Below are 18,937 nucleotides of genomic sequence, written 5' to 3' on the forward strand. Positions count from 1 at the left end.
ACATGTATGTGTCGAAAAAATATTGGTCCTTCAATTTTTTAATTTTTTTTAATAAAATATTCGACAAGTTGGTGTCCAAAATTGACCAAAAATTCGACATGTATATGTCGAAAACTGTAGGCGGATTTAAAAAAAAAACTAAAAAAATAACTTTGAAGCTCAAAAAACACATGAATACATACTTTAATAAGTTCTCCTTCCATGTAAACTACCATTTTATTGTCTTGTGACTCAATTTTATAAGTTTTGATTTCTTTAAATTTGGAGATTTTTTGGAGGATTTGTAAGAAGATGAAGAAGAAGAGAGAGTTTGGGTTTGGGTAAGAAGAAGAGAGTTTTTTTTTTTTGTTTTTTTTAATTTTTGGTATTGAAATGAGGGAAAAAAATATTTTTTGTATAAATTGTATTTTGTATGATGAGGGATATTATAGTACTTTGCCATTAAAAAAATTATTTGTTTATTAATCTAAGAAAAATTGTAAAAACTTCTATGAAATATGGTATTAAACTTGGTGGTATTGAAGTGAGAAAAAAATGGAAATAGTTTTACCCGCCCCCATTAAGTAATGAGTAGTGGGAATTGATTAGTGGAGATGGACAAATTTTGAATATGAAAAAAGCTTGGACCTACTACTAACATTGAAAATAAGGGTGGATCCACTCTTAATTAAAAAAAAACTAGAGGAAGTTATCACTAATAGTCCCTAAAAAATAATTTTTAAAATAAGATCTAACAGCTTATCTGCTTCGAAAACATCTTTTCAATGTAGCAGCTTATGATGTTTTAAATAAGTTTAGTCAAACACACTGTTAGATTGATCTTCTTTCAAATTCTTAAACCCCTACCAAATATTTATGGATTTTTTGCAAAAACCACCCATATGTAATCTCGAATGGCTAAAAAAGCCCTCGTGTTAAAACAATTAGCACAAAACCCCCTTTGAAAATTAGTCTAAGCTAAGAAATCCCCTGAAAGCATGTCGTGTGATCCACACGCGAATTGTGCGACTGGTAGTGTATTTTCTAACATGAAAAGTCAAAAATACCCTCTGAAGTTCTTCTATTAATAAAGATAAAACTAATTGAGGGTTAATATAAAATAATTCAAATTTTTGGATCACATCGCAATTATCAAAATTTCTTAAGACAAATAAAAAGAATACGGTACAAAAAAAAAAAAAAAAAAAAAAAAAAAAAAAAAAAGAACTGAAGGAATATCGTCTTCAGTCTTCTTCCCCAAATTTCTTCTTCCACCGCTTCGCCTTTCATTCCACCAACCGCCTCCTCCTCCACTCTTTTCGCCGGTGACACCGTCCATAGGACCATAACAGAGGTTATTCGCTCTTCGCCTTCATGACTATCTCCTCCTTCATTGTCAATTTCTCTTTGTCGCCGAAAAGTTCTTGAAGAACCAAGCCCTCCGGCATTCGTCGATAATGGAGGATCTTCAGCCCTTGCGTCCTTCAACCACGATTTTCTGGCGAGAATGACGACTACGGGGAAGTTTTTCCGGCGAGATCTAAGGGTGCGGGCTGGTCCAATGTAGTTTCAACTGGGGCAGACGTTTTCCGGCCAAATCTTCTGGCGAGTTCTAAAGATGGGGGTTTGGTTCCAAGTAGATTCGATAGGGGCAAGTGTTTTCCCGACAAATTGAACTGAAACACTTTGATTCCGGCGAGTTGTTAGGCATTAATACTGAAAAATATTAAGGGTAAATAGCACTTAACCCCCTTGTGGTTTGGACATTTTGCACATGACCCCCTTATGTTATGAAATTAGGCACATAACCCATTTGTGGTTTGGACATTTTGCACATGACCCCCTTATGGTATGAAATTAGGCACATAACCCCCTTCTGGTTTTAACATTTTGCACATGTCCTCCCTTATGGTATGAAATTAGGCACATATTCCCCTCGAATAGAAAACTGGAAAAGACTAAATTACCCCTAAAGTTTAGCCAAATTGCAACCATACCAACTGTTCGTTGGTTACTCTATCAAGTCAAAATTTCTTGTTTTAATTTAAAAATAACTATTCTATAAAATGAAAATCTTAATGTACTTTTTTTGTAAAATGAGAAATATAATATATTATTATGTTTTTTTAATTTTACAATACAAAAGGTATATAATACTCAAGGTTCTAAATATCGGTTATCGGGTCCGAGGCGTGCGGCGGTGATTAATCGAAGATATATCGCAAATAAATCGGTTTTCAGATTTAGTGTAATATATTTCTAAATATTATTTATAAATACTTAAAACGTATGAAAAAAATGAACTTGATTCTCTCCTCATCGTTTATATATTCTAATCACATAACAAAAGTTTAACATTTAGAACTTGATTCTCTCCTCATCGTTCTAAATGTTTTTTTTTAGGCCAGGTTCTTCTTACGGGGTCGGTGAGTTTTGGTTTGATTGAAAGAGATAATGGGTTGGAATTCAAAAAAATAAAAATAAAATAAAAATAAACACCCTATTTTCCTTGTAATAAAAAATTAGAAAAACATATTTTTTCTATATATCGCTCGAAGTTTGACCCGATATATCGGTTTGACTCGCCATAGACTGTCACAGACCGCCTCACCGTCAAAAAATCAATTTTTAAAACCGCCACACAAATATCGTAAAGGTTTATGCCCGCCACCGATATGGCGGCCGATATATCAGCTGCCACAACCGATATTTAGAACACTGATAATACTAGTTATTGTACGATTGACAATTTATTCAATTTTAGAAACCAATTTGAAAATCTCACATGCTACAAATCAAATATAAAAGGATTAAACTCGATATAAAATTATGAACTACCAATTTCTTTGTTCAATTATAATTCGGTAAAATAATTCTACGTATTTCAAAGCTTTAATATTATTAATAAATATGATTACTATTTACTATTTTCTATATAATATATTATATTATAACTGTTATCGAATTTTATTTTTTTAAGAAACAAAGTCTTTATTCTTTAGGGGTAGTTTAGTCTTTTTCAATTTTCAATTCAATGGGGTTATGTGCCTAATTTCATACCATAAGGGGGTCATGTGCAAAATGCCAAAACCACAATGGGGTTATGTGCCTACTTTCATACTATAAGGGGGTCATGTACAAAATGTCAAAACCACAAGGGGGTTATGCGCCTAATTTCATACCATAAGGGGGTCATGTGCAATATGTCCAAACCACAAGGGGGTTAAGTGCTATTTACCCAAATATTAAAAATCAAAGAAGATAAACGTGTTCTTGATGCTTTAAAGAAGAAATATCTTCTTTTTCATTCTTTTGCAGCACCTTCTGTGCTACTTTTTCTTTTTCTTTCTTCCTTTTCTTTTTCCTTTTTCTTTTTAATTTTATTTTTTTCTTTGTAAAGGTAAATTAGTCATTGCATGTAAGTCAACGACCAATTTTAAACAAGGGCCAGTGTGCTTTGTAAAAGATAACATAAGAGAGTATGTATTAATTTGTTTAACATGAGGATTCTTTCAGCAATTTGAAATTATATAAGGGGTCTATGCAATTAGCTCAAATATTAATATGAGAGGCTCCTATAACGGAGCGGGTTTGAGGCTGATATTGCAATCCTCGCCCGTGTCCCACTCCAAAACCGCCCATACCCACACACAAAAGTACTTACAAATAATGTTTTGTTTTCAATTATTCTTGAAAAAAATATGTCGAGAACTTGCTTCCTTCAATTAAAAAGAAAATCAAACTCAAATCTCATTCAACAATTCCATAGAATATCATGCTACAAATTAAAATATCTTACAATTAATAACTAATAAATATATGAGATTACATATTAAAATAAAATAATATCTACGAACCGGGGCTACGAGGCGAGTACACACAAAATTCGCCTATGCCTGGACATGATGTAATTTTTTTTGAGTATCCATATCTGCACATATTTTTCTAGGTAGAAAATACCCGCTAATTCCGGATTAGGGCGGAGACTCAATGAGTAGATCAAATTACCATCCCGGCATCTTCTAGCACCACTAGCGGTGGATATACTAGTTATCTTCATCCTTAAAATCAAACCACATACAATAATTAAATTTCACTATGGAAAATGGTGAAAAATTTCTTTGTTTTGCACCAAAAGACAAAATCTCTCACCTTCTGATTCCTATCCCTTGTCCCGACAAGTTTTGACGAAGAGATGAAAATCTTGGTAACTCAGCGACTAATTAACATTGACAGATTGGAACATGACGTCATAAATAACCAACTCTTATTAGAGTTGAAATCACAATTAGCAGTACTCGACCTTGCAAGATTTTTATTGTTTTTCTTAATGAGGGAAATGGTGAAGAGAGCTTTAAAGAAAGATGAAAGAATAAGAAATAATTGCAAGAATTTTGTGATGAGGAAAAAAAGACAAGAAAAATAGAAAAATCATCTATTTATCTCCAAGATATTCTAGAAGAAGGAACATTGGTTGTGCACGCAATTAAATTCAAAATTATTGCAATGTCGTCTGTGCTTGTAAACTCTCACCCTTGGTCTGCGACCGCTTTCCTTCTCCCACACAGATATCAAAACTTGTCTCCCAAATCATCTTCCTTATCCTTCTCTCCTCCTAACCCTAATTTCAGCTTCTCCATACGCTGCTCCTCCTCCTCCTCTTTCAATGACCCAACTGATCCGCCTTCTAAGCCCGACAACGAGATATTACCGGTGCCAGATCTCGAACCCACCTCGAAATTCGATGATGAATGGGGCCAATCTGAAGTTGTTGAATTCATCAATGGAACCCCCATTCCTGACCCTGTCGTTAAGGAAGAAGACGACGATGGGAAGCTTTGGGAGTTGAAACGGGCTTTGGTCGATACTGTTTACGGGTCGGATTTTGGTTTCCGGGCTTCAGCTGAAGTCCGGGCCGAAACACTTGAACTTGTTTCCCAGCTTGAGGCTGCAAACCCTACTCCTGCACCCACTGAATCCCCTCAATTACTCGATGGCAACTGGTTTTTACTGTGAGTTCTCATTTTCTTCTTCTTCCTCTTCAATTGCTCTTGTTTTTTTTTAACTATATATGTGTATCATAATTTTATGCCAACACCACTGCTGCAAGTTTTCTGATTAAATAGGTATTATTTGATACTTTGTTTGATGGAATGGTACCAAATGGAAAACTTGTGAATACTTCTTTTAGTGTAATATTAGAATGACATAATCCATTGTTTGATAGCACTTCAGTTCTTTATTCGCGGTTTTATTGTAAGTCTTGCGAAGCTTATTGTTTCATTCAACCAATGCTTTGGTAGATGGACTAGTAGACGTAATTGCAATTTTTCATTTGTCGGACAATTAGGTGTGGAACTAGTAATGTTTCAAATTTTAATCGTAAAATTTTTAAAGCAAAAAAAAAACCGACTTGATTTGCTCCCCAATCGTATGATAGTGAGAGTCGCTTTATAGTATAGTAATCGTAAATTCTAAGATTTGGAAGTTTATATTATGTAAAGGGTATTAGTATTTACTAGTTAGCTATGGTTATTTATGTGCAGTGAATTGTGTTCGTTCCTCTTCTATCTATATATGCTGGCACTACGGATACATATAAGCTTATTACGCCTAGTTTCAGAACTGAATTCATCAAAGAACAAGGCTGGACAAACCAATCCTGTGAATGTTGAGGAATTACAAATTTGAAAACAAACTGTATGTGGCAGATCATTTTAGTTTGCTTTGTCGTAACTCGACTTTGGATGCCAGATCCAGTAAATTCAGTTTAATATGCTTAAGTAGAATCTGTTCTGCCAATGTGAATTCGTCAAAACCTTCCTCTCTCAAATCCAATAAATATATTTTAATATTTATGGTGCATCCATATTAAGGGGTTCTTAAATCTCATTATTACCGCTCATACCTAGTAATTACATGCATGATTATCCACTATCTTGTCTTCAAATTCTAAGCACATTTAGGAGTTTAGTAAATTTCACACCCTAATAGTAATGTGCCTTGTCAAGAGGATTATTTCTCATTACAACCTAAATATTAAAGTCGTTCCATCTTTTCCACTTATGCTGAAGTAGCTCTATTTAAGTTGCTTTTATGATTATTAGCTGCAACGAAGATCCGAAAATCAAATTCTTGTTTCCATGTTTTCTAAATCACTTATCAAGCCTAATTTTCAAGTACGTTTACACCTAAAATAATTTGAGAAGTCTAATATTTGTTATCTTATAACATTTCTTGGGATCCTTGAAGCTATATTTCCAACCAGTTTGCGAACTTTATATGCAGCTAAATGACCTTAGGATAGAACATTGTGAATAGCTGATGCTGTTACGTAAGAACAATTAATAGGGAAAAAGGATCCTTGTTTGAACTATAGATCTCCTTCCCCATCAACGTAGAAAGTGGTGTGGTAAAAGAGTGGGAGCTAAATGGTATTATTTACATGTCTCCTAGATATTTTGTCTAATTGAACTGCATTTATTAAGAAACTGATGCAAATCACGGCACATAGTATGCTAGAAACAGCACAGTGCCAAAAGTGTTGCAGATATTGCATGGGATTTTAATAAATGCTACGTATTTATCTCGATTTTACTAAACCTCCTCTTTCTACGATTGAAAATATAACAGATTACCGGCATCACCCTTTAAGAAAACCACTGTATAAAATCCCAGTAGAGATGTTATACCAAATTCTTAGAAGAAAAAGTTTACTCAAATGCCACAGAAGCTCGGTTGGTTGAGTCTAAGATGTTAACCAAATTGATACTGTTAGAATAGCAAAGTTATTTAGAGTTGGGAAAAGACTCCAAACGAGGAAATACTTCTTCCAAAGACGGACACAAATCTCCTAACATAGATAGAAAATGGATTACCTAATAAAATTAAATTCCTAATCTAAGACAAATACCTAAATATGTTCCCCCAGCATGGATATATTATTACTGCTTTAACCTTGTAAAGGTTTTTGCTGTGGCTAGCCGGCTTCGCTTGCTGCATGCTTGACCTGCTTATTTCAAATGGGAATTAAATTATAACATGGTTCAATCAGCTTTATTGGTTTGGTTGAAATTATTTTGCAGTACGCAAACCATTTATTTCTGGTTTAAATCATTCTCTAGTACAGCAAGCTGTGGATAGCTTGTGATCCAGTTCCTTATCTGAAGCATGGGATTTTGGTGTTGGACTTCTTTCAATATCCCATGTTAGATAATAATTGAGCTCTAATTTTTCGATTTAATAATTAATGAGCTGCTTAATTCCGAAGAGATCTTCTCCATCTTATTAATTTTATTAACCTTGACTGTATCTCTTTCAACATGGAACATTAGCATAGGGGGCAAAACATGTCCAGTCTGAGTTTGACATTGCTTTTCAAACTGTTAAACAATTTGAATAACAAAGATAGACATGAAAAACTAAAAGGCGAAAAAAACTCTATCGAACATAGAATAGCGAAAAGGAGGATTGCAAATAGTGGGGAAAAGGGGCTTTAAATAGCCATAAGAGGACTATTCTACCATTAACCTAATAACAATACTCTACCCTTAGCCTAATAGAACTAGTCTACCACAGCACCTAACCTAATTACGTAATAACTCTCCCTTCAAACTTATGATGCAACTGCTACAAAGCATCAAGAGTTTGACAACTATGAAATGAAATCTACCGAAATAGAATCCAACATGAGGCTGACATTACTTTAAAACCACATTAGCATAAGAATAAAAATTAAATTCTGAATAGGCTATCAGAAATTGGTTGTATGTGCTAATTTGGTAATACCTTAATGATAAAAGTTTCATGAAATGGCCATCTTTTTATTGGCCTAATTTTACTAAGAGAAGAAAAAAGAATCTAATTAAAAAAAAATGATGAGTAAATATGCCACATGATGGGGTATTGTCAGTACACGTCTGAAATTGCACGCACCCATGGTTAGAATGATCCTATTCTTTCTTGCCATCTGCTTTGTTTTCTTTTGTTCATGTTGATTTTGCACACTCTTTTCTTAAAGTACTCTGTCTACAAGTACATGGTGTTTTATATTTACAGATAAGCATCAGTGTAAAGGAGAGTGGGCAGAGCTTTTATTTGTTCTTGTTTGTAAAGAGAGGTTTTTGCATGAACATATATGTGTATCCATTAAGTAAAAGGTTTTTCTCTCTAAATTCTAACAAGTGGCTTCAGTTTTTCATTTCATGCATGAACATATATTTGAATATTACGTTTGTGTAAAATGGTGAGCCTTGGTTTTATGTGGTGCAGCAAGTAGGGGTGGTGCCTGGGGAATCATTGGTAAAATTTTGATCAAAAGGTTTTGCTTGCAAATTGGTGTGTTAAAAGTTGAAAACATGGAACGGAATATTTTCCTGTTAACGAAATGCTAAGGTAGTAGTTCAAATCAGGACAAACAAATGAATGACATGCTAGAATTATTATTTTGCTTGTCCCACACTTGGTCTTTTCGGGTAATAAAAGACGAGAAAAGGGAACTGGTTGAGATACTAAAACTTAAAAATTTGTAGTGGTTTATTTCATTTTCATGTTTCATTTTTTACATGCATATCAGGTACACAGCCTCGTCTGAACTACTGCCACTGCTGGCAGCTGGCAGTATTCCATTGGTGAAAGTTGAAAAGATCGTCCAATCTATTAACACAAGTAGCCTTACCATAGACAACTCCGTTACATTATCAAGCCCTGTTTCGACCTTGTCTTTCAGTGCTTCTGCATCATTTGAAGTGCGCACCCCATCAAGAATACAGGTACTACTACATTATCTAACTGAGTATCCGCAGTACAGAAATCAAAACCCCATTGTTTATGAATATCAGGTAATGAGTAATCCCGGAAATTTATATATTTGCAGGTTGAGTTTAAACAAGGAACATTTAAGCCTCCAGAAATAAAATCAAGCATAGATTTACCTGAAAGCATCAACATATTTGGGCAAAACATAAGTTTGTCGTCAGTACAGCAGTATATGAGTCCTCTTGAAAATGCAGTGGAGGGCTTAGCACGCACTATTTCTGGTCAGCCTCCTCTTAAGATTCCGATTCCGGGTGAGGGCACAAAGTCGTGGCTTTTGACTACATACCTTGACAAAGATTTTAGGATTTCAAGAGGAGATGGTGGCCTTTTTGTGCTTGTTAAGGAAGGCAGTCCACTTTTAGATATGTAGACTCACATTCACTTGTTACCTACATATCTATTCGTAGTGTAATAATTTTCCATCTTTGATTTTGCACAATAACAAAGCTATACTACTACTACAAAACCGCAGAAGACATTTTATATTATTGCAGCAATCTTCAGAGGTTATTAGTAGATTCTACTGAGTTGATTTTTTTTACTGTCTTAACTTATATCCAATCGTTCTTCAAAAAAAAAAAAAAAAAAAAAAAAAAAGAATTGTATCGAATTCTTCAATTCCTTGTGTGTGTGAGTGATATAAAATATGAATTACTTGTAGTAGCATCTCTATCTGCATAATTAAGTTCTTTCAATTCGTAAACTTTATTCAAAGATTTGATTTGATTAAGCTTAACTATTGACAATGATGTATTAATTAAATTAACTATTAATAATATAGGTAATATCTTTTAAATTAAATTTTATCATAAAAAAATAATAAAATTTAATTTGTAAAAAGTGTAAGAACCAAATCGTAGATCATAAAATTTAATCTTTTTAATCAAATATTGAATGGAATTTCAGATTTAAATGGATTAAGCTCAAGTCCCTCGAATGTCTTCATTTTTTTTTTTCATTATTTTAATTTTTTATTATATTACCTTTGTTAATAATTTATTGGGGCTTAAGATATAGGTCCCTAGTGACCAAACTAATTACAACTAAATGACAAGTCAAACTAAACCTTTGCTTCACATCCTTTATTAAATTTATTCCAAAAATGCCCTTCCACTCACAAATTCGAAATTTGCATTTAGTAAAATTTCAATCTGCATTTATCATTTTTTATTATGCATTTAATATCTTATTTTTTATAAGACAATTGGTTAGGATCATGATGGTTTTGTAGATGCAGCACTCTGGAATACACCCTCTAGAATATAACGGGTGATTTTGCACAATCGATCTACACGTAAAAACAATTTTCTGCATGTATGCGTGCGTAGTGGATGATTATTTATGTAGATCTATGATGTAAAATTATCCGGTACATTTTACCAGGTGTAACATCCCATAGATCGATCCATGGTAATGTAATATGTGAATATACTAAATTCCTTGATAAATTGCATAATGACAGTACTGTTTAAATTTTTACATGGATTACTCTATTCGTGATCATGTAATTTGTGATTACCTAATGCTATATCATGTATAGCATTGTGTATATTAATTTTATTATATTATTATTGATCTATTTTATACATGATTAGGGGTATAAAATAGAAACAAAAGTTATCCAAAAAATTCTTATATTTTAAAATAGATTTTTCGTTCTAATTTTTGAAATTTTGATTTTAGTTTTTTTATCTTAACATGTTAATTTCAATTTTACATTTTTTCCTGTATTTTAGCTTAATTAATGGATCGTTGCTGTTATTGTTTACAGGTTGCCTGAGTATAGGTAATGTGGAGACTGAAACTTTCTGAAGGGGATAATGATACATGATGGCTTACAAGCTCGACTAGTCATGTGTGACAATTTTGGGATTTTGATCCAATCACATGATGAAAAAGCCCGAGTTGACTTTTCGAACAACAAGCTTGAGTTGACTTTTGGAAAAGCCAGTAACACTTATATACAATTTTGTCAAATCTCTATCAATCCATTTACACATTTATCGGCTCCTAGGCAGGCCGATTTATCAGAGATGGATGGAGGCTACGAACTTGCTCTACGGTGTATAAGTATACGCGATCCTGAAGAATGGTTTTTCTTGTCGGCAAAATTGGAGATGATTTTTCATTGCTGGTAATTCTCAATCCGATCACTTAAATCTATTTCTGATGTGGGTGTCAAAATGTATGTTCACCTGAAACCAATAACCAATAATACGAGGTAATTGTTTTAACACGTACACCATAGGCAATATATGTCTTTGTACTCCTAGAATATAATGGCAAGGCTCGAGTAAACTCGTTGCAATCTTCTGGAAGGAGGCTCTAATTTGTAACTGCCCATTTCTTCGGGAGGACAAAAAACAATCCCATCTTTATTTATAACCCTTCTTTAGTATCGAGTTGTGGAATTGACGACAAGAGGATGATGAGGATGTCGATAAGTTAGATGCAGATTTCCTTTTTGCACTCCTTTTAGTAGCTTTCTTGGCACTATTTTGGATTCTCGATAAGTCGATTAAATCAGTTCTTCCAACCACTGTACCACATCTTCATCATCAACCCAATCACATCAAATTAAATTTTTGCCCAAATATTTCTAATATAGAATCTTCGACTTTTGGTTTGATTTTAATTTCCGAGAATAATTCTTAAAAAAATTCACTTTTTTTATTTGCAAAAATTACATTCCTGGTATCAATATTATTATGGGTGACACTGAGTGGATTTGAACCGTAGATTTGATTAAATAACTACTCACTAAACACACACATACACATGGGTGCGTGTGTGATTATAGAGCTACGGTTCAAATTCACTCGGTGTAAATAACCAGTTGTAGCATCTAATTTCCCAAACTTAAATAACGTTGTGTACCAATACATATCACTAGAGCCAATTAAAAAAAAAAAAAAAAACCTAAACGATATTGTCTTCTTACATAAAATGCTATCGTGCCCCGAAAATTTGTTAAATTGCTAGAAAAAAGTATATGCAATGCAAATAAAAAAATATTGATACCAAAAGAACTATATATCAAGATCAAATCTAGCATTCGAAAGCCGAAAATGAAAAAAAAAAAAATCACTAAAAATCGAACCGATCGAACTTATAAACTATACAAATCTGCGGTAGTTAATAAGTCGAAAAATACCCATATTTAAGAACATGCATGCATGCAAGTTGATGGATTGATGTATGTATATCCAATTTGATTGATCATATATATGAAGATCCATGGATACTAATTAACCCGACCCATCTGTAAAACCCGAGCCGCTCTCTTCAATTTCATCAAACAGCTTCCTTTTCGTCTTCTCCTTCAAGTTATTATCATTTGATATGTCTAATTGGGCCAACCCAATGGGCCTACAATTTCTTTACCTACTGGGCTACGAGCCCAATATCGAAGACTAATATCACCGAGGCCCAAACACCTTCAAGTAAGGCTTGGGCCCAACAAAGCAAACCCAACCCAATAAACGACATATAAATAGAGGTTTTCCTCATTTTATTAAGGTACGTCCTATTAATTGAGCAATACTACAACACGTAATCTCTGGACCATTTTATACTATCAGCACGTCTGACTTGAGCGTCGGAGGGGTTTCCGCCGGATCAACCCCCGGCTTAGTTCATGTGTTCTATGATCGCAGGTACCTCAGGATCATCAAGTTGTCAAGCTACTGATCTGCTTTGCTCTCTCAGTTCATTTTCTACACCATCCTAGGTGAGCTACATATTAGCTATCCCATCCTAAAGTTAGGCATCTCGTCTCAAGGGTGGTGCATCCACTTACCTTTCAACCCCAAGGGGTTTCACATCCCATCAAGTGTTTCACGTCCCTACTTCAAAAACAGAAAAATGGTCTGACGCGCACGCGCGAACCAATGGCATAACTGTGCGCATCCACCTAGAGCGCCTCATCCTACAGTGGGCAGTTATCCCCATCCTAAGGTTGGGCATCACCCTTACCTTTCAACCCCAAGTGGGTTCACATCACATCTCAAGAGACTAGTATTATCTCCCTACTCAAAAAATAGAACATCCCCAAGGGGGTGCACATCCCATCTCAAGGAACGAGGATAATCTCCCTACTAAAAAAATAGAACATCCCCAAGGGGCTAATCCCATCTCAAGGAACGAGGACAATCTCCCTACTCAAACAATAGAACATCCCCAAGGGGGTGAATATCAACCAAATAAAAAAAAATTCGAAGAAGAAGAAAAAAAGAAGAAGTTGAAGAAAAAAGAAGAAGATGAAAAAAGAGAAGAAGAAAAAAGAAGATGAAAAAAATACAAGAACAAAAAGAAAAAAAAAAAAAAAAAAAGGGGAGTTGCATCGCGCGCCCTGCTCCCCTGCTCCCCAGCAGCCCGCTAGCGCGCGCCCCGCTCCCCGACATGCGCGTGCGCTACTCCCCGACACGCGCGCGCCCTGCTCCCCGACACAAGCGCGGCGCGCCCCGCTCCCCAACACGCGCGCCCGCGCCCTCCTTGCCGCGCGCGCCCCGCCCTCCGACGCGCGCGCACGCCCGCGCCCCGCTCCCCAACACGCGCGCCCCGCCCTCCGACGCGCGCGCACGCCCGCGCCCCGCTCCCCAACACGCGCGCCCGCGCCCTCCTTGCCGCGCGCGCCCCGCCCTCCGACGCGCGCGCACGCCCGCGACCCCGCTCTCCGACACGCGCTCGCGCGCCCTGATCCCGACACGCGCGCGCGCCTTGCTGCCTAACACATGCGCGCGCACCCCCGCTCCCCGACACGCGCGCGCGCGCCCCGCCCTCCGACGCGCACGCACGCCCGCGCTCTGCTCCCCAACACGCCGGCATGATCGCGCCCTGCTCCCCGACATGCGCGACCGCCCACGCCCAGCACCACGACGCGCACGGCCCGCCCGCGCCCCGCGCTCCCACGCGCGCCCCTACGCTCTTGTCGGGTGCGCCCTATCGCCCCGCTCCGCGCCAAGCGCCCCGCGCCCCGGTTGTCCAGCAAGCCCGCGCCCTGTTCCCCGCGCGCTCAGCTAGCCTGCTCCCCGCACCCCATCATGGGCACACTCTGTGCTGCCAAAAAAAAAAAGGCGAATGAATAATAATATCTTTATTATTATTATTCCACGACAATGATTAACACAAAACTACAACAATGATCTACTCCCAACTCAATTTCGCGCCAATCGCGCAACGCACGCTCTGACATCTCCAACTGCGATATGTACTTGTGCTCCTCCTCCACCGCGAGATCTCCATTCGCGCCCGCAACCTCGATACACGTGATTCTCCACCGTGCGGCATCGATCCGCACGTGCGTCATAGATACGCGAGCCGCTCCACAACCGTTGCGATACAACTCGCTCAGTCCTACGAACATCGATAAGCGCGCGCACCTCCCTCCTCTCACTTAATCTCGCGCAACTTCCACTGCGCACCACATAATCGCGAGAGAATTTCAACGCGCTCTACTAAATTGCGCAAGGATTCTTAATGCGCTCCACCCAATAGAGATCGCTCTCCGCAGAGAAAATAAAAAATATTAATGCTCTACGCCACGCCAACGACTAACGGAAAACAACAACACCGATCTACTCTCGACACGATCCGAACCCCTTTCAATTTGGCTCCAACATCGACTCGAGAGTGGGGGGCTTGCGGGACAACTTCCATGAGGAGCCAATTCCACCGGTATCACGAACCCGTAGCGAGACAAATTCCACGAGGAGACCAATCGCTCCGTTCTACAACCGTTGCGAGACAACTCCCACGAGGAGCCAACTCGCTCGGCACTACAAATTCGTTGCAAGACAACTCCCACGAGGAGCCAATCCCCTCGGGTCTCAAAACCACAGCGAGATAACTCCCACGAGGAGACCACTCGCTCCGTCCTATAGCCCGTTGCGGGACAACTCCCACGAGGAGCCAACCCCCTCTGGTCTCAAAACTACAGCGAGATAACTCCCACGAGGAGACCACTCGCTCCGTCCTATAACCCGTTGCCAGGTAACTCCCACGAGGAGCCAACTCCCTCGGGTCTCATAACCACAGCGAGATAACTCCCACGAGAAGATAACTCGCTCAGTCATATAACCCGTTGCGAGACAACTCCCACGAGGAGTCAACTCCCTCGGGTCTACGAACCCACAGCGAGATAACTCCTACGAGGAGACCACTCGCTCCATCCTACGACCCGCAGCGAGGCAACTCCCATGAGGAACCAACTCGCTCGGTACTACCAACCCGCAGCCAGACAACTCCCACTAGGATATAACTCGCTCGGTCATATAACTCGTTGCGAGACAACTCCCACGAGGAGCCAACTCCCTCGAATCTACGAAACCACAGTGAGACAACTCCCATGAGGAGCAAACTCGCTCGGTCCTACATCCCGCAGTGAGACAACTCCCACGAGGAGACAACTCGCTCGGTACTACGAACCCGCAGCGAGACAACTCCCACGAGGAGCCAACTCGCTCGGTACTACGAACCCTCAGCGAGATAACTCCCATGAGGAGTCAACTCCCACGAGGAGCCAACTCGCTCGGTACTACGAACCCTCAGCGAGATAACTCCCACGAGGAGCCAACTCGCTCGACACTACAAATCCGTTGCAAGGCAACTCCCACTGCAACCACCTCGCTCGATACTATTACTCACCGCTAGACAACTCCCATGAGGAGGCAACTCGCCCGAGATTCACTATATAATCGCAAGATTAAGTTAGCACGATTACAACCCTAGAAGCACTTATAGATATTATGAGAATCTATATAGTCTGGCCAGCTTGATTACTCAAATTTATCTACTTGTTTTCGATGGGTTATTCATTAAAACGTGGCCACGGTCCAAACATACTTAAGACCCACGAGGTCTAACAAGGGGCACGATCCCCATAAAAAAAATCTTGAGAGTCTGATCCCCTCCTCAAGTACATCACGCACAAGGCTATATGTAAACACATATAAGCAACGCGTCAAAACATCGACAATGTCGAAAAATAACAACTCCCACGAGGAGAATACTAGCTCCGTGCTACTACATTATCGTGAGACAACTTCCACGAGGACATAATTCGACAACTCTATTGCCCCATAGACAACTCCCATGAGGAGATTACTTGATCCGTGCTACTACATTATCGCGAGACAACTCCCACGAGGAGATAACTCGATCAACACTATTACCCCGCGACGAGACAACTCCCACGAGGAGATAATTCGCTACTACATCGTCGCGGGACATAACCGGCGACTCAATTAACTTACATCGCGATAACTTGGTTGCGCTATGCGCCAACGCGCATTCACGCCCCTCCGACACACGTTCCAACGCGTTATCGCACACCATCGACTACTACAATTTTTACTCTCAACACGATATGTCACCCATTTCAACATGGCCCCCACATCGACTCGAGAGTGGGGGGCTTAATGATATGCCTAATTGGCCCAACCCAATGGGCCTACAAATTATTTACCTACTGGGCCACGAGCCCAATATCGAAGACCACTATCACTGAGACCCAATCACCTTCAAGCAAGGTTTGGGCCCGACAATCTCAACTAAGCTATAAATACACATTTGACCTCATTCCATAAGGTACGTCCTATTAACTGAGCAATACTATCAACTGTATTCTCTGGACTAATTCTATGATCAGCACGTCTGACTTGAGCGTCGGAGGGGTTTCCGCCGGATCAACCCCCGGCGTAGTTCACGTGTGTTCATCTCGCAGGTACCTCAGGATCATCAAGTTGTCAAGCTACTGATCCGCTTTGCTCTCCCAATGCATTTTCTACACTACCCCAGGTGATCTATATTTTAGCATCATCATCATTATTAGCAGTACTTTGACGAGAATCTGAAGAATTATTCTTGGAAACTGCGGATGAAGAATTGCTATCTCCACTACCCTCTTCAGTAGTTGTATTTTGATCTGGCGTTAGCAATAATGGATCTGCAGGTAACGAAGAATTGCGCATTGCGACAAGTTTATTAGCTGCTTCGTAGGCTTCGCTTGCCCTCCGGCCTCTTTTGCCGGTGGGCACAACCACCGGCCATCCTTTCAAAGATTCCGCCAAATCCACCGCCGGCATGGCGGAAGTATCATCAGGCAGCGGAGATGTGGTGGTGGTTTCATCTGCTGCAGCAACAACCCTCGTAGTCTCAGATGATGAAGTGGTAGGGTTTTGTTTGTTGAAATCTACGCCGCCATGGTAGGTTTGTTGAGAAGTGGTAATTATCGTCTGCTTCTCAGATTGTTCGTTATGGTGAAGAACAGGCGACGATGATTTGTCTTCTTGATTATCCATTAATAATGACAATAGAATGTAAGCTAAGCAAAGAACAAACACAATCCCTGGAATTTGCTGAATATATTTTAATTGATGATTATGGGGTGTCAATGTAATCGGTGAGAGATCTCTATAGAGAGAGAGAGAGAGAGTAGAATCTGGAGAATGTTTAGAAGAAAGTGATCTATTTTTTTCCTCTGGGAAATATATATAGCAAGATCATCAACTTCTCTCTCTCTCTCTCTCTCCAACGTACTGAAACTGAGTAACTGTCAAAATCAAGAAAAAATATTATTCTGTTTGATTGATGCGTCCTGAATGGAAGTTACCCATCACACGTGTTATGATTTCAAAGAGTATTCTAGAAGTTACCAATAAAAGAAAATTATTTAATTTCTAAAATTCCAATTTTCTGTGTAGTATATGTGTGCGTATATATATATACACGGAAATTAAATTCTCTCACGTTACTCAAAAACGTTTATGTATCGGAAGACTAGATTCCGGCCTATCCAAGGGTCCGAGAAAGAAAAGGCGAGAATAAAAAATAGGATTTTTATTATCAAATATATGAAAAAATATGGGCGAATGGCAAAAAAGTCCATCACATGGGACTTAAATGCATTTTGTTCAAAAAAAAAAAAACAGTTTCTTAATTAACCCCATCCCATGTCTTTAGTCTAAAATACCCTCCATAATATAATTCTTATCAACCACTCATTATGCTCTAACTTCCTCAATATTACACATTGACCCCGGATTTAAACAAATATATCACATTAACCCCCAAATTTTTTTTTTCAGAAAATAATTATTTTTCTGAAATGTTTTTTTTCCAGTCAGATTCCGGTGCTGACCGCCGGAGACCGCAAGTCTCCGGCGTTGACTTTTTTTTTTTTTTTTTTTTTTTTTTTCTTAAAAAAAAGATATTTTAATTAATATTACTGTCTTGGCGGAAGTATCATCAGGCAGCGGAGATGTGGTGGTGGTTTCATCTGCTGCAGCAACAACCTTCGTAGTCTCAGATGATGAAGTGGTAGGGTTTTGTTTGTTGAAATCTACGCCGCCATGGTCGGTTTGTTGAGAAGTGGTAATTATCGTCTGCTTCTCAGATTTTTCGTTATGGTGAAGAACAGGCGACGATGATTTGTTTTCTTGATTATCCATTAATAATGACAATAGAAAGTAAGCAAAGAATTAACAAACACAATCCCTGGAATTTGCTGAATATATTTTAATTGATGATTGTCAATGTAATCGGTGAGAGATCGAGATCAGAGAGAGAGAGGGGGAGTGCAGAATCTGGAGAATGTTTAAAGAAAGTGATCTATTTTTTCCTCTGGGAAACATATATAGCAAGATCATCAACTGCTCCCTCTCTCTCTTTCTCTCTGTCCAACGTACTGAAACTGAATAACTGTCAAAATCAACAAACAATATTATTCTGTTTGATTGATGTGTACTGAATGGAAGTTACCCCCATCACACGTGTTATGATTTCAAACACTATTTTAGAAGTTACCAATAAAAAAAAAATCATTTAATTTCTAAAATTCCAATTTTCTCTAGTATGTGTGTGCATATATATATTTTTTGTGCATAAATCCCAAACCAAACATCTTTATTATTCTAGATTTAGGGATTATATCTCTCGCTAATAAGCCCATCCCTTTAATATTTATTATAAATAAAGAAAATATTCATGTATATGCCAATATTACACTCAAGCTTTTTATACCCAATTCTTAATTGTAATCCAATTTAATCAATTTTGTCCATAAAAATCCAATTTTGACCACAAAATTAAAATTCAGTTTTGACTTTTTTTTTCATAAACTTTTTTTTTTCAAAAAAATAAT

General features: G+C 38.3%; 1 protein-coding gene across 1 annotated transcript; it reads left to right on the forward strand.

Annotated features, from left to right (window-relative positions):
- The first annotated feature begins 3,852 nt into the window (after positions 1 to 3,852).
- Positions 3,853 to 9,312, forward strand: LOC105948844 (Plastid-lipid associated protein PAP / fibrillin family protein). Its single transcript, XM_012972084.2, has 3 exons — positions 3,853 to 4,991; positions 8,555 to 8,750; positions 8,855 to 9,312. Exons 1-3 carry the CDS (start codon positions 4,486 to 4,488, stop codon positions 9,164 to 9,166), a joined length of 1,014 nt encoding a protein of 337 aa, XP_012827538.2. The 5' UTR covers positions 3,853 to 4,485; the 3' UTR covers positions 9,167 to 9,312.
- Positions 9,313 to 18,937: the final 9,625 nt, after the last annotated feature.

The sequence above is a fragment of the Erythranthe guttata genome, chromosome 1 (genome assembly GCF_056151865.1).
Source record: "Erythranthe guttata isolate IM_541 chromosome 1, IM_541, whole genome shotgun sequence".
Classification (NCBI taxonomy): Eukaryota; Viridiplantae; Streptophyta; class Magnoliopsida; order Lamiales; family Phrymaceae; genus Erythranthe; species Erythranthe guttata.

Coding starts and splice junctions, on each gene's coding strand:
- LOC105948844 (XM_012972084.2), top strand. CDS start 4,486: ATGTCGTCTGTGCTTGTAAACTCTCACCCTTGGTCTGCGACCGCTTTC. Junction 4,992..8,554: donor GATGGCAACTGGTTTTTACT/GTGAGTTCTCAT, acceptor CATGCATATCAG/GTACACAGCCTCGTCTGAAC. Junction 8,751..8,854: donor GCACCCCATCAAGAATACAG/GTACTACTACAT, acceptor ATATATTTGCAG/GTTGAGTTTAAACAAGGAAC.